The sequence below is a fragment of the Macrosteles quadrilineatus genome, unplaced genomic scaffold, assembly GCF_028750875.1.
Source record: "Macrosteles quadrilineatus isolate MER2022 unplaced genomic scaffold, UCM_ALF_1.0 Scaffold_5__1_contigs__length_97177068, whole genome shotgun sequence".
Classification (NCBI taxonomy): Eukaryota; Metazoa; Arthropoda; class Insecta; order Hemiptera; family Cicadellidae; genus Macrosteles; species Macrosteles quadrilineatus.
This window is the reverse complement of record NW_026542598.1, coordinates 69,033,731-69,047,215: the sequence shown is the minus strand read 5'-3', so window position 1 is coordinate 69,047,215 and position 13,485 is coordinate 69,033,731. Positions and strand designations below refer to the sequence as shown.

The 13,485-nt window shown below is 35.4% G+C and overlaps 1 protein-coding gene across 1 annotated transcript; it reads right to left on the bottom strand.

The window, feature by feature from the left end:
- Positions 1-8,402: 8,402 nt before the first annotated feature.
- LOC128995679 (uncharacterized protein K02A2.6-like) lies at positions 8,403-12,356 on the bottom strand. The gene has a single exon (XM_054420696.1). It carries the CDS (start codon positions 12,354-12,356, stop codon positions 8,403-8,405), a length of 3,954 nt encoding a protein of 1,317 aa, XP_054276671.1.
- Between the last annotated feature and the right edge of the window lie 1,129 nt (positions 12,357-13,485).

Sequence of the window (13,485 nt, the reverse complement as noted above, 5' to 3'; positions counted from 1 at the left end):
CTTTCTGACTTCGATTTCTTCATACCAGCACCGAGTTTAAGTTTTGCTTTCATAGCGTTCGTTACTAAAAAAGCGTTTACCTTTTCACCGAGTTTAGCGTCCGGAGCCGATACTCTCGTCCACGCCCTATCGGCCAGCAGCCTGTCAGCTTTGTGTCTACTCGTTAAATCCTTGTTCTGAGCGTATGCTATATCGTGTTCCTTGCAGTAACTATCAAGTGGATTGATCCCTTTGTCGCCCCTTGCCAGACGTTTCTCCAATTTAGTACCAGCCCCACAAAATTGGTATCCACCCAACAGATGTGCCTCAAAAGGTAGGTTATCAATAAGCTTATTAATTAGACCTCCACCTCGTTTGAAGCTCAGAACCATACTGATGACCAGTCCTACTTGCTATTCAACTTACCTACCCTATCCCAAAAGTCGTCTTTATCATCATCTTCTGTTGATTTACTTTCTTTCAAGGTTTTTATTTCAGACCTAAGATAAGCTAAGTCATTTATCATTGCACTCATGACATCTGATATGGGCTTACCTTCTCTATTTCGGGACCTTGCAGTCAACGAAGAAGCTGGATAAAAAACCTTAAGCTTTTCATCAATACGTGACATATCAGAGTTTATCCTGTTTTTGAAAGCATCTAATTGTTTACGAGTCACAGGTGAATTTTCATTCTCGCTCGCTTTGACAACCAATTGAATATTATACTTTTTTAAATCTATGACACCATTCATATCAGGTTTAATATAATCCTTTATCATTTCCCTCAGTACCACTTCAACTAAAGTTGTATTGTTGCTTCGTACTGTTTCATCTACATATTCTTTGTTTGCAACATCATGTCTTTCAATTGGCTTTTTGACATTTGTTATTATTGAATTATTGATATTTACTTCACTTTTGTCATCAATGTATAAATACTTCTGCATGAGTGTTCTTGCCTGACCTAAAGTAATGGGAGAATAATTATTTATGGCTTCATTTATATTAATTATAAACTTTTTAAAGTTTAATTCTCCTTTTTCTGGTTTAATGAAGGATTCCACCGTCTTGCTAATTATTTGATTTACCCTAACTAATTCTTTATCTAGATAAAGTTTATTTATTGCATCAGAGTCATCGGTTGGATCTTTTTCAATTTTAAAAAAGCTCAATCGTTTATTCTTCATATTAATTTCATCATTGATACCAAAAGTCACACATTTTAAATTAATCTGTGAATTAACATAATTTTCGATGTATTGTTTAGAAACTACATCCGTTAACTCGGTAGGATCTCCAATATTGTTAATTCTCATTCTTTTAGCATTAAAATTGCCATTTTCATACATTAAAGTATTGCTTTTGAAATAATCGAGAGATATTGCATCTTTTCCATCTACAGGGTTTGATATATTTTTAATATTATGATTTTCGCAATCAATAATAAATTTCTTTCTATCAAACTTAATAGTATCTCGTAGTTCTTTGTCCATACTATTTTGAAAGTACCTCTTATTAACAACATCCATGTCTGATTCAGGATCATTGACATTAACAATTTTTCTCTTTCTTAAATTAACTTGTTTATCCTCTAACAATAGACATTTTGATGAAATATAATTTAAAGTAACGGCATCACTAGAATCGACAGCTTCCCCTACGTTTGTTAACCTTTTGTTTTCAATATTAAAATTTTGTTTATCAGTTAGCTTGAAACCTATTCCTGAAGGTCCTACTACAACGTTTTCTTTGGAAGTAAAACCTATATAACCTCCAAACTTGTCGATACTTGGTTTCATCGTCTTGAAAGTCAAACATCAAATGATGCTATTCTCTTATTTTGATTGATATAACTATGTTTTTATTCATGACGTAATATTTAATTGTGTATAAATATATATTTATATCAGATAAATGAAAGGGAGATAAATTAATCTGAAACAAGGTAGGTAATAAATAACACTGAACACAGATTGTATGTCAAAATAATTTATATTTATTTACAAACATATCAAAATTACAAATATACATAACAAATGTCAAATATAATTGTTACACTTACAAAATTATGAAAAAAAATCTATGTATTAATTTGAAGATTCAATGGTTACAGTAATTAAAAACATAAACAATCAAACTAAATAGATAAGTTAAGTTTACAGTTTTTTTCATTACAGTCATAATACTTTCTATTATTCCACTATTTACATAAATTTACTGTAAAGCTCAAATTACTTGATTTATTTGTAACTAGATAATGTCCCTTCTTACAATGACAGACACATGATTGTCAACAATTATTTCCTCTAATTTACAGTCCGGATCATCGTGATCTTCGGAACCACCGTTTAAGACCCAACACACCCTAGCAACCTTTATTAGGACAAGATCTGCGATGTGACTACAGTAATTAATGCTGAACGGCTCGTTTCCATGATTTATTAGGTTAACCCTGACTACGTCTGTATGGTTGGAGTCAATAGACGCTGGAGAGTCTAAAACTGTCACCCCGAAAGTTTCCGCTTGCCATGCTACCGGTCGAATTTGTCCTTCATAACCTTCAGGTATTCTAATTTTTATACCCGCAGATATGGTTTTTCTTTCTCCAGGATTTAAGGTTATAGTGTAAATACAGGAAGGGAAAAATGCGTGCAGAGGTATAGCAACCCGACCCATGTTCTCGTATTCAGGCATATTAAGGAAGCCCTCGTCAACAGAAAGTTGTTCGTACCTGACCGGTACAGTTTCCAAAAAAACATTATCTGAAAAGTAAAAAACTAAATTAACTTACATACAAATCTAACAAATAATTTGAGCTTAACAAGAATCATTGGTCATTTTAGCTTTTTTTGCAATCAGTTCTTTGTGTAAATCAATTTTCCTTTTTTTATTCTCAATTAGTTTGTAATGGCCATATGCCATGGTATGGATATTATCATTTAATACAAATCTTTTATCATCATGAGACGATAACGCTAGTTTTCGTACTTTCGTTGTGTATACATCATGTTTCCTACTCCTAATTATATTCATTTCTTTGTACTGGTTTTGATTACAAAACAAAGCTCTCTCGTAGTCCTGAAAAGTTATTTCATTTTTAACAACACTTTTCTTTACACCCTTAGCACGTTTCTTACAATCATAATTCTTACTAAGAGTAGTATATAGCTTTGTCCTAAGACCAATGAATTTCTTTAGGGGAACTGATAAAGTTTCATCTTTCATAACACCAAGTCTTTTCTTATTATCGAGAGAGAAACAAGCGTGTGTTATTGGGTACTCACTAGTGTCAAAGTAATGTATATTCTCCTTGATTTGCTCATATACGTCAACTGAGTTTACATTTATAAGGTAACTATCCGTATCTGTATATAATAGTTCTACATTTCCTTGACCAAATACACGAGGAAAAATATCATAAAAATATCTATACATTACGATTTTGCTTAGTTCAAGAATAGCCATACCTACTGCAATGGGTTTGTTAAAATTTACTTTAGTTTTATTTAGATGAACTGCTATCAGTTTTTCTGTAAATATAGTTCTATCACGAAAATTAGGCTTAGCAATAAGCTTATCGAGCCTTTTAGTGCTACAAACTATTTCCATATTCATTCTGTTTCTTACGTTTTCCATACATTTGCCATAAACCGAATTGTTCATGAGTTTGAAAAACTCCTTTTCAAACTCATTTTGCGCATTTTTTCTAAATGTTGTGTTTTTTTCGATGTATCCATACAACCACTTAGACTGAACAAATTTCATACCTCTATGGATTTTAACCAAAACCAATCCATGCTCTACGGCCTGTTTTAACGCTTGGCTGTGAATTATGTAATTACGTTTAGGTTCTAAAGTTGTTAACAATTTTGAATGTTTACTACCTGGTGGTACTTTTCTTTGGGCGCAAAATGGTAAGTCGTTGTGTTGTTCATGTAGATGTGCCGGATAATCTAGATCTACCTCAAGTATAAACCCTACTTCATCATTTTCACCAATATCATTAATTTTATTTTTTACTTCATCAATTTCAACAGGGGTTAACCATTTAAAGTCCTTTAACGGTAAACTTTCTCCCATTGCAGCCCCATAAAGGTTATTTATATCTAGGAATAATATAAAGTTTGAATTATCAACTGTCCAGAGTCCCTGATCCATAGGTTTGACACCAGGTTGTGATTCCGAGTCAAGATTTGTTTCTGAAACTAAATACTTATTTGATGCCTCGCAGTAACGTTTAGTGCACATAGAAATACCACCACGAATACCAGCTTCTATGAACATGTACTGTTCATAGCTTGTTAACAAATCGATTTCAACTTTAGTCAATTTAAGACACGCGTCGAACGAAAGGCCAGGAGCTGTGAAATACCAACCTGGGTCCAAACCATAATTGGATTTACAAACTTTTCGGAAATTTTCAAATACATCGCTTAATAGTAACACATCAGTCTTAAGGTAGATATCAGAAAATTCTCCTAAGGTTTGACAGTTAAATTTGTTCCAAACCTCAACAGCCCTATTATAATCTTCTACAGCAACTTCTGACTTATTTAGAGAGCTGTAAAACTGATCAATAGAAGGCAAGCTAGTCTCATTAAATTTTTCCCAGCCATCTATGTATTCGTAGGGAAAACAGCCTTTTTTTGTAACAATATTAAGTTTATCATAACCGAAATAAGAAAGTGTTTCATTGAATTGATTTTTGTCAAGATTTTTGACTAGTTCATCAAGACTTCTAGACATAAATTTGTACGAATCAAGAAAACGAATTTCAAATCTAGCAGCAACTTTCTTTGATAAAGAGATATACCGTTCTTCTGTATTAGGGATTACCTTTATTTCCATTTCATCATAATCGAGACTTTTAATAATAAAATGGAGGTCATAATTTGACATATTGTGCAAGACTACGGGCAAAAAGTGTGGATTTTGATATGACAAGTTACAATTTGAATGACTTGCACCTCTAAATTTCCCTGTATTAGGGTCGTGATCTCTAACCCTTAAATTATCAGCAGTAAACTGTTCTTCACATATGTGACAGCAAGATGAACGTTCAAACATGTCCACTTCTTCATCCGTTAACTCCATAGGCAACTTATTTTTGTACGTCTCGTACACTTTAAGAGCTTCATCTCTGATCTTTTGGCAAAATACCTTCACAGCATTTTCTCCGCGAAAAAGGACTGGTTCTGATTTTTCACCATTACTTGAAACAACATAATAACAAAAACTTGATGGGTAGTGCTTTTGATAGTCAACAGTTGAAGAGGTAGATTGATTTTGCGTAGCATGTTTAGTTTTGCAGGTGTGGGAGTTCTTACAATTCGGTCTTTTACAGTTCAAACAGCATTGATTCAAATTTTTACAGTTGACTCGGAAACAGTTAATACAACATTCATTGGGATTTTTACAGGTAAAAGAATTGCAATTATTACATGGACTTTTTTGTATTAATATACTTTCAAAATCAGCATATACAATGTACGGGACTTGTTGTTGGTGTTTGAAATTTTTAAATTTAAGTTTACAATTATCTTCATTAGGCATTTCTACAGCAACAGGTTCATGATTGTTACATAGCTGTTTATGTACATCGAAGGTAGGTTTATCATTAAAATGGATTAAACATGATTTACAAACAAATTTTCTTCCGTTGTGGTTAGAGGTTTGCGCGCTTACTAATTTATCAAAGTTTTTAATCCACACATAGTGAGATGTTGTTTCATTTTTCAATAGTAATAAATCACGGTGATCATCTTTTTCTTGTTTTGTTACTTTAATAGGATATACAATATATTCCTCACTATTGTGTTTCTTTTCTATTCCAAATATATTTATAGACATATTGTTTATCTGTTCAAATTTAGGTATTGACTTAAGTTTTACAGGATAGTTAATACAGTCCCAGTCATACGCTGCATTCATTTCTGCATTATCAATATAATTGCGGACTCTTTGTGGATTACGAGGTACATTTTTCGCCCATATACTATACTTGAAGCAATAATCATCCTGATTCTTTACATTTACAACAGCTTTCTTGTTTGCAATGAAAGCTGGTAAGGATATATGTTTACATCCTCTTAATGGATAGTATTTATTAATTCTTAGTTCCAGCCCTATAATACTCTTTAGACTCCATCCTGAACCTTTACCTTGGTGTTCTGATTGTTCTGTTAAAAGTTTATCAAAAGCGTTTTTACAATACGTGTTTAGATCTGTACCTAGTAGTATGGGCTCGTTTGCAGTCTTAAATGACAGTTCTTTGATTTCATCTTCTTCTCCTTCAGTTCTTGCATAGATACATTTTAAAATAATATTACATTTCAGAGTTTTCGACTTAAGAAGGTGTTCTTGAATTTTTGAAATAATCAAAGGTTTCGTGTGATATTTTAAAAAATTACCTATATCGATGTATCCTTCACCATTTGTTAAGTAATAGGTTTTAAGCCTACATTTTGCAGCAGACTCGGTCTCAATAATTGGCAAATAGCCCAATGTATTTTTTAAATGAGTGTTACTTGCAGGGTGATTGTCAGATTCTCTGTACCACGTATTACATGGTTTACAAAATTTGAGTTTAATCGTTGCAAGATAGTTTTGCATCGTTAACAGATTACAATAGAATAGTAATTTATATTTGACAATGATATGGAGTATTTCTTATTCAAATTATAAAATGTATTTTTCTATAATTGGCTAGTCCCTACGATGAATTGTACTATAGTAATTGATGGTTTTTCACTATCTCTTACTATTGATGATCTTCGAGCGCAGCTCAGCCAGGCGTCTGGTTTGAGCCAACGTGAGGTCTGCCGCAGCGGAGATTATTGTCACTGCCCCAGCATACTCCCCAAACCTGGCCTGGAGCGATGTGAGCTTCACACAATACGGCAGCCGTACTCTGTATGTTTGGTCATCCCTCCGTTCAAACTTAAACAAACATGTAAAATAAAATTAATTTATAATATTTTTTAAACGTGTGTTAAAATAAATTAAGTGCTGTTATCTTCTGTACCTTATCTAGAAATATATCAAAGTTTAGTTATAGGTTTAGTCATAAGTTTAATTTATAGGTAAAAAAATAATTAATCAACCTAAACATTAATTAACAAAGAAAATAATGATGAACATGAAACGATAAATTAAAGCCTTCTTGTTCCATACAATGACAATTTAGTTTTTTGGGCAATCATTTTTGAAATAATCATAATTCAAAATGTAGATATAAAAATAGAAATTGACATTGATAATTTAATTCATAAGTATGATTATTTAATTTAGGGTATTATTACTTGCAAATAAGTTTAATATACAGTGTATTTATCAGATAGTGATATAACATATCATCACTATTGAATCTTAGGTGAATTTGGTTGAAAACATTTTAAAGATATAAAGTATAACGTTTATAAATCTAAAGTTTTTTATCAATAATATTTTTATTTTTTTCCTACCTGAACATTAGGTTGAGGGAACACTGCCTTCAAGATAATGTAGAGGTCTTCAAGACTCTCCAGGCCTGATCCCTCGACGATGGAAACGTCCCAGGTGGAGGGTGTGGTCAGCGCGTTGGAGGAAGACATGATGATAATGATTTTGTGTGCGCGAATTATATATCTATATATATACTGATAAGATATGACGTCTTTGACCTTAACCTCCACACGTGGTATTTACGTTATCAGTCGGAAGTCATTAAACACACACGCTGCAACGCTGCACTTTGTAATGGTTACGCAAATTATTATGTTTTGATAAACTAATGCTGCATCCATGATAATCCCTATCAAGAGTTTTTGCACGCCACTATAAGCCTTGCATCATCAAGGATAATTATCAGCTCAGCGCTAAATATTTATTTAAATATACAAACAGTAGTTTTATGATATAAATGAATTTCAGATATAAATGTACAAATATCCTTATTAAACAAATTGTTTTCATGGTAAACAACGTCATCGTTAAATGACATGCCATAAAAGCGCTTTTAAGTCCACCATAAGTGTTTTTAAATTAATTTATTAAGATATTATTATTTATCCATTATTTCTTACATAAGGCTAACAATTTAACATTCTATTTACTCCACACATTTGGAAAACTATCTACACTCAACACTAAATGGCAGAAGCGAGAAGCGTTTGTCAGTCAAACGTTACCACCTTAAAAATCGAGTTTTAAATAAAAATATTTATAATACATCTTGTCGTACGCCCGACATCAGGTAACAAACACCCTTCCAAACCGACACACCTCCGACACCTTTCCCGTGTGCCAGCCTCCGCGGTGCCAGCTCTCTCAACCGTCCACCCCGACACGCCGACGGAAACTTTCGACACCGTGTGCCAGCTCTCTCACCGTGCCAGCTCTCTCACCCATGTACGTTCTCCCCGTGCCAGTTCTCTCAGCCGTTTAATAACACGGTGGTGCTAGCTCTCTCATTTTTACCCTACTGGCTGAATTTCCGAAACTGTGCTCATCTTCAGGTTCCGTTTTCATTTTCCATTGAGGTGGATCAGTTGCACCTTCTCTTGCTCTCAGCTGGTCAGCGTGTTTTCTCTTTATTTCTCCCCCAACTAAAACGTTGTATGATAGCTCTCCCGTCCTTTCTTGTACTGTTCCTGGTCTCCAGCCCTTCTTCGTTTCATTTTGAACCCACACTTCTTGTTTGGCAGAAAACTCCTTTTGTTTGGATTTTAAGTCGTGGTAGTACTTCTGTCGCCACACTTGATTTTCTATTCTCTCTCTGCTATTATACCTCCACCTATCCAAAGCTGTTGGTAATCTTCTACCATAGAAAAGGACTGATGGTGGTTGTCCTGTGGTCTTTTGTGGGGTATTTCGATAGGCAAGCAACACTTGTAAAAGTGCAAGTGATGAACTGAGACCTTCTTGTTTGCAAGCACTGTATCTACTCTTGAAGGTTCTGATAATCCTCTCTACTAAACCATTGGTTTTTGGATGATACGGTGCCGATGTGACATGACATATGTTATTGTTCTTACAAAAAGCCTTAAACTCATGGGACGTGAAGGGGGTGCCATTATCGGATACAATTTTTTTAGGAACGCCGTACCTCGAAAACCAAGTCCTTAATCTATTTACAAGAGCAGCAGTTGTCGTACGGTCCATAACTTCGATCTCAACCCACTTTGAGTAAGCATCGATTCCTACTAACCAGAATCGGTTGTCGAATGGACCTGCGAAGTCGAGATGAATTCGCTCCCAAGGATCACTTGGCACATTCCAAGGATATAGAGGTACTTCTGTGTCAAATGATCGGTTACTCTGGCAAGGGTGGCATCTACGGACATAAACCTCGACATCCTTATTCAGATTAGGCCACCATACATAATACCTTGATAGGGATCTCATGGCCTCTATTCCAGGATGTCCTTTGTGGAGTTCTTTTAATACATTTTCTCTCAAAATCTGTGGCACCACTATTCTTCCTAATCGCATGATTATACCGTTTTCTAATGTCAGCTCTTCTTTCTTATTCCAATATGGTTTCATGGATGGTGGCAAGTTTCCTGTATCTTTTGGCCAACCATGTTCCAGGTAGTCTATAAGTTTCTTCATATTTGGGTCTTTCTTATATTCCAGTACAAGTTCATGATTTGGATAAACTACGTCGATTTTCTCCTGAACCAATGCTCGAATCTCTCTCTCATCTGGATCCAATACTTCTTGTGTCTTGAGTGAAAATCTAGACAAAAAATCAGCCAAACAATTATCCTGTCCTTTGATGTACTGGATCTCAAAATCATACTCCATTAAATACAAAGCCCAACGAACCAAACGGTTGTTTACTACTTTGGTAAGATCTCGATGCATTCCAAATATTCTTTCAAGTGGCTTGTGGTCCGTCCTCACCTTGAAATGTCTCCCACTGAGGTATTGTCTAAACTTCTTTACGGCAAAAACTAACGCCATAGCTTCCTTGTCAACTGTAGCATACCTTTTTTCTGCTTCCGTTAGTGTCCTCGAGGCGTACATGACTGGCCTTTCCGTTCCATCCGGCATCAAATGTAACAGCACTGCACCAACCCCTTGTTCACAAGCATCACATTCAATAATGATCGGCTTTGATATGTCGTATGGAACTAATGTCTTCTCTAATGACAGGATATTCTTCAACTTGTCGAACGTACTTTGTTCGGTGTCAGTCCATTTCCATTTAGTCTTCGTACCAGTCAGCTTATGCAAGTTCGAAGCGATAGCATGAAGATTAGGTATGTACCTTTCGTAAAAATTTAGTGCTCCTAGAAAAGCTCGTAATTCTTTCACGTTTCTTGGCCTTGGTGCGTGTCTTATGGTTTCAACTTTGTCTTCGGAGGGATGAATACCATTCCCATCTATTGTATGACCTAAATACTTAACAGATTTCTGAAATAACTTACATTTTGATAGTTTTGCTCTTATTCCACTTGATTCTAGCCGCCTCAAAACTTCTCTAAGAGTGGTTATATGGGTAGTCTTATCCTTACTAGAAATAATTATGTCATCAAGTAGAACTCCGACATTAAGTCCTTTTAGTAAACTTTCCATGTACCTTTGAAATTTTGCCGGACTCGAGGAAAGTCCAAAGGGCAACCTTTTGTAGCGAAAGTAACCTACATGAGTTGCTATTGTCAGATACTTTTGTGACTCGGGGTGTACTTTCATTTGTAAGTACGCGTCTCGAAGATCTATGACTGAAAATATCTTTCCATCAGTTAATTTGGAAGTCAAGTCATCAAAGGTTGGCAAGAGGTGTCTTTCCGGGACGATGTTTGGATTCAAGGTTGTACGAAAATCGCCACAGATTCTTACTCTACCTCCGCCCTTGTCTACGTTAACTGTTGGGGTACTCCATTCTATCGGTGTTTCGGAAGGGTCCACTGGTTCCAAAACTCCTTCCTGTACTAATCTCTGTAATTCTCGCTCCACTGCCTCCCTTAAGGGGAATGGAACTCGTCGTGCCCCGTAAGATACAGGTTTTGTTCCACTTTTTAGATGGATGACTTCATTAGAGTCAGATATCGTTCCTAGCTCATCACGGAAGAGTTCGGAAAACTCCTGAGTTAATGCCTCTACTTCTTTTTGTAACTCTTTTCTATAACTTTCTTCGTTCTTACCTGCCTCTTTACTACTTGTCTTTCCATTGTCAATACGCCTAACCATTACTTCTCTAGGCAAATTAAGATTGAAAGCTACACTCCACGGCAACCCAAATAATGGAACATCATCTTCTAGTAATACAATGACCGGCAATCGCTTAGTACGATTACGTAAAGTAACGTCCACAAAAGCCTTACCCATGACTTCTAGCTTATTTTTCCCATAGCCAGTGATGACATCAGACGTCTTTTTGAGAGATTCGCCACTTGAATTTATCCTATCCCAAAGAGACAAACTTATAGCACTTACCCGAGCCCCGGAATCAAACTCCATTCTAACATTATACCCGTTCAATTCTACATCTATTGTAGCTCTGGGAACCTTACTCTTGACTGACCTAATTTGTGTACCACTAACATCAATATCAGAACTACACTCATCATCATAAGTTTGATTACAAGAATCATCTACTTTTCTCAAATTACCATCTGTTCTCTTGACAAAATTATTTTTACTTTTGCACATTCTTGCGAAATGGCCTCTCTTTGAACATTTCTTGCACACAGCAGAAATAGCAGGACACCTATCTTCACTAGGGTCATGTGTAAACCCACATCTATAACACCTATTGAAGCCAGTAGATTTCTGTACCTCTGGTTTCCTATTTTCCTTACTGTCACTTACTTTGAAAATCTCATTTTTACACGCATGTTTGGAAACTTCTTCTCTCGCACGTTCCATGGATTGAGCTAACTCTAGTACTACTGTTGACTTAACTCGCTCACCTCGGTTATCAACTCCCTCGGGCCATCTTTGTCTGACTTCGACTTCAAATTCTGGACAGTTGCTTCCTACTGCAAACCTATCTCGTACTCGTTCATCTAAGCTATCTCCATATTTACAACTTCTAGCTAAAGACTTCAATCTGTTATAAAACAAAATAAATGTCTCACCATCTTTTCTTATAGCTCTTTCAAACTCAAACCTTGTTGCAAAAAGGGTCCTTGTAGGCTTGAACAACCGGTTGGCTTCCTCTTTGACTTCGTCGTAGGTGCACTCCTCCCAGGCCCTTGGATACATCTGGTCCGACAGTGCCCTGAGGTGCTCCTCTCCGATATTTGCCAATAGAAGATCTCGCCGAGCCGCCTGTTCTTCTGAGTCAGCACCACCCAGTCCCTTAACTCTGCAGGTCAACTCAAAACGAGCTATGTAGTCTTCCCACAATTGTTCACTATTGTACTCTTTAAATGAAAATCTGCTCATTCTATCTTGTATGCAAGACATGTTACTAAAATCAATTACACTCTTATACTGAGATTGGTCTGTTTTCCTCGGCATTTCCTCGTCGCCAATATAAAATAATTAATTTATAAAACTCATTTAAGTAAACTCAACCAAAACTATTTATTTACAAAAACAATAATCATGTAAACAAACCAAATAGCAGATGATTCATAACTTTATAACTCAGCTGATAACAATAATCCTACAATAACCAACACGAAATGTCTATTCTGATTAGATTGGTCTGGTTCAACGTTTGCTAAACAGACTCAATGAAGCTACTGAGATCCTATAAACAGCCAATATTGTATCTAAAAAGTTATACTGCACGTCCTAGAAAAGCTTAAAAAACACTTTGTATATTAGATGTTTTGTGTTGTAGCCATTACTAACTTAATGCTTAGTGGTATGTTTTAAATTATTTTGAGATATCAATTGTTTAAACAATGTGTATGGTATTATTGCCACCAATACAGGTTTTGTCGATAAAGAACAGATAAATTCGATTAACACCAGCTGTAATTAAATCGCGTCTTCTTTAGAAAAGATACAGTCTGCTACCATTCCTAATACTGCTTGTTTAACATTATTAATTTCTTTAAATGAACCTAAAGTTTTACCCTTAACCTACATGGAAATTAGAAAAGTATTTGCAATTCCAATCTTGATCTTTATTGCACGCGATAATGGGAGTGAGCTGTTCTAGTGTATATCGCGGGGCTTCGGTGCCCGAAGTCCCGGGTTAAAATACAATCAATCACCAATGGATTTGTATCTATGTGATAATGCCACAACCCTTTAGGACTAGCCTGAACAGTAAGTGTGAAACAGTTCTGGGCAACAAAAAATTTTTCCTAGAATGTGACGGCGGGACTTAAAACACTTAAAAAACAAACAAAATACGCGTCACTAAGCCAACACAGTTTAACAAACAATTTATATCCAGCCAACTTCTTTAGAATCACGTTTACTTACCTTTATTGTGCGCATTTTAGTTAAAGGATACTAAACATTAAATAATTATAAAAGCATGTATTTACCAACCTTTTAGAGTGTCCAGGGTAGCGTCTTCTCTGTGACTTGTCTTCACAAACCGTTGACGTTGTGA

Excerpts from the sequence above, each read along its gene's own strand:
- LOC128995679 (XM_054420696.1), bottom strand. The coding sequence starts at position 12,356 with ATGAGCAGATTTTCATTTAAAGAGTACAATAGTGAACAATTGTGGGAA.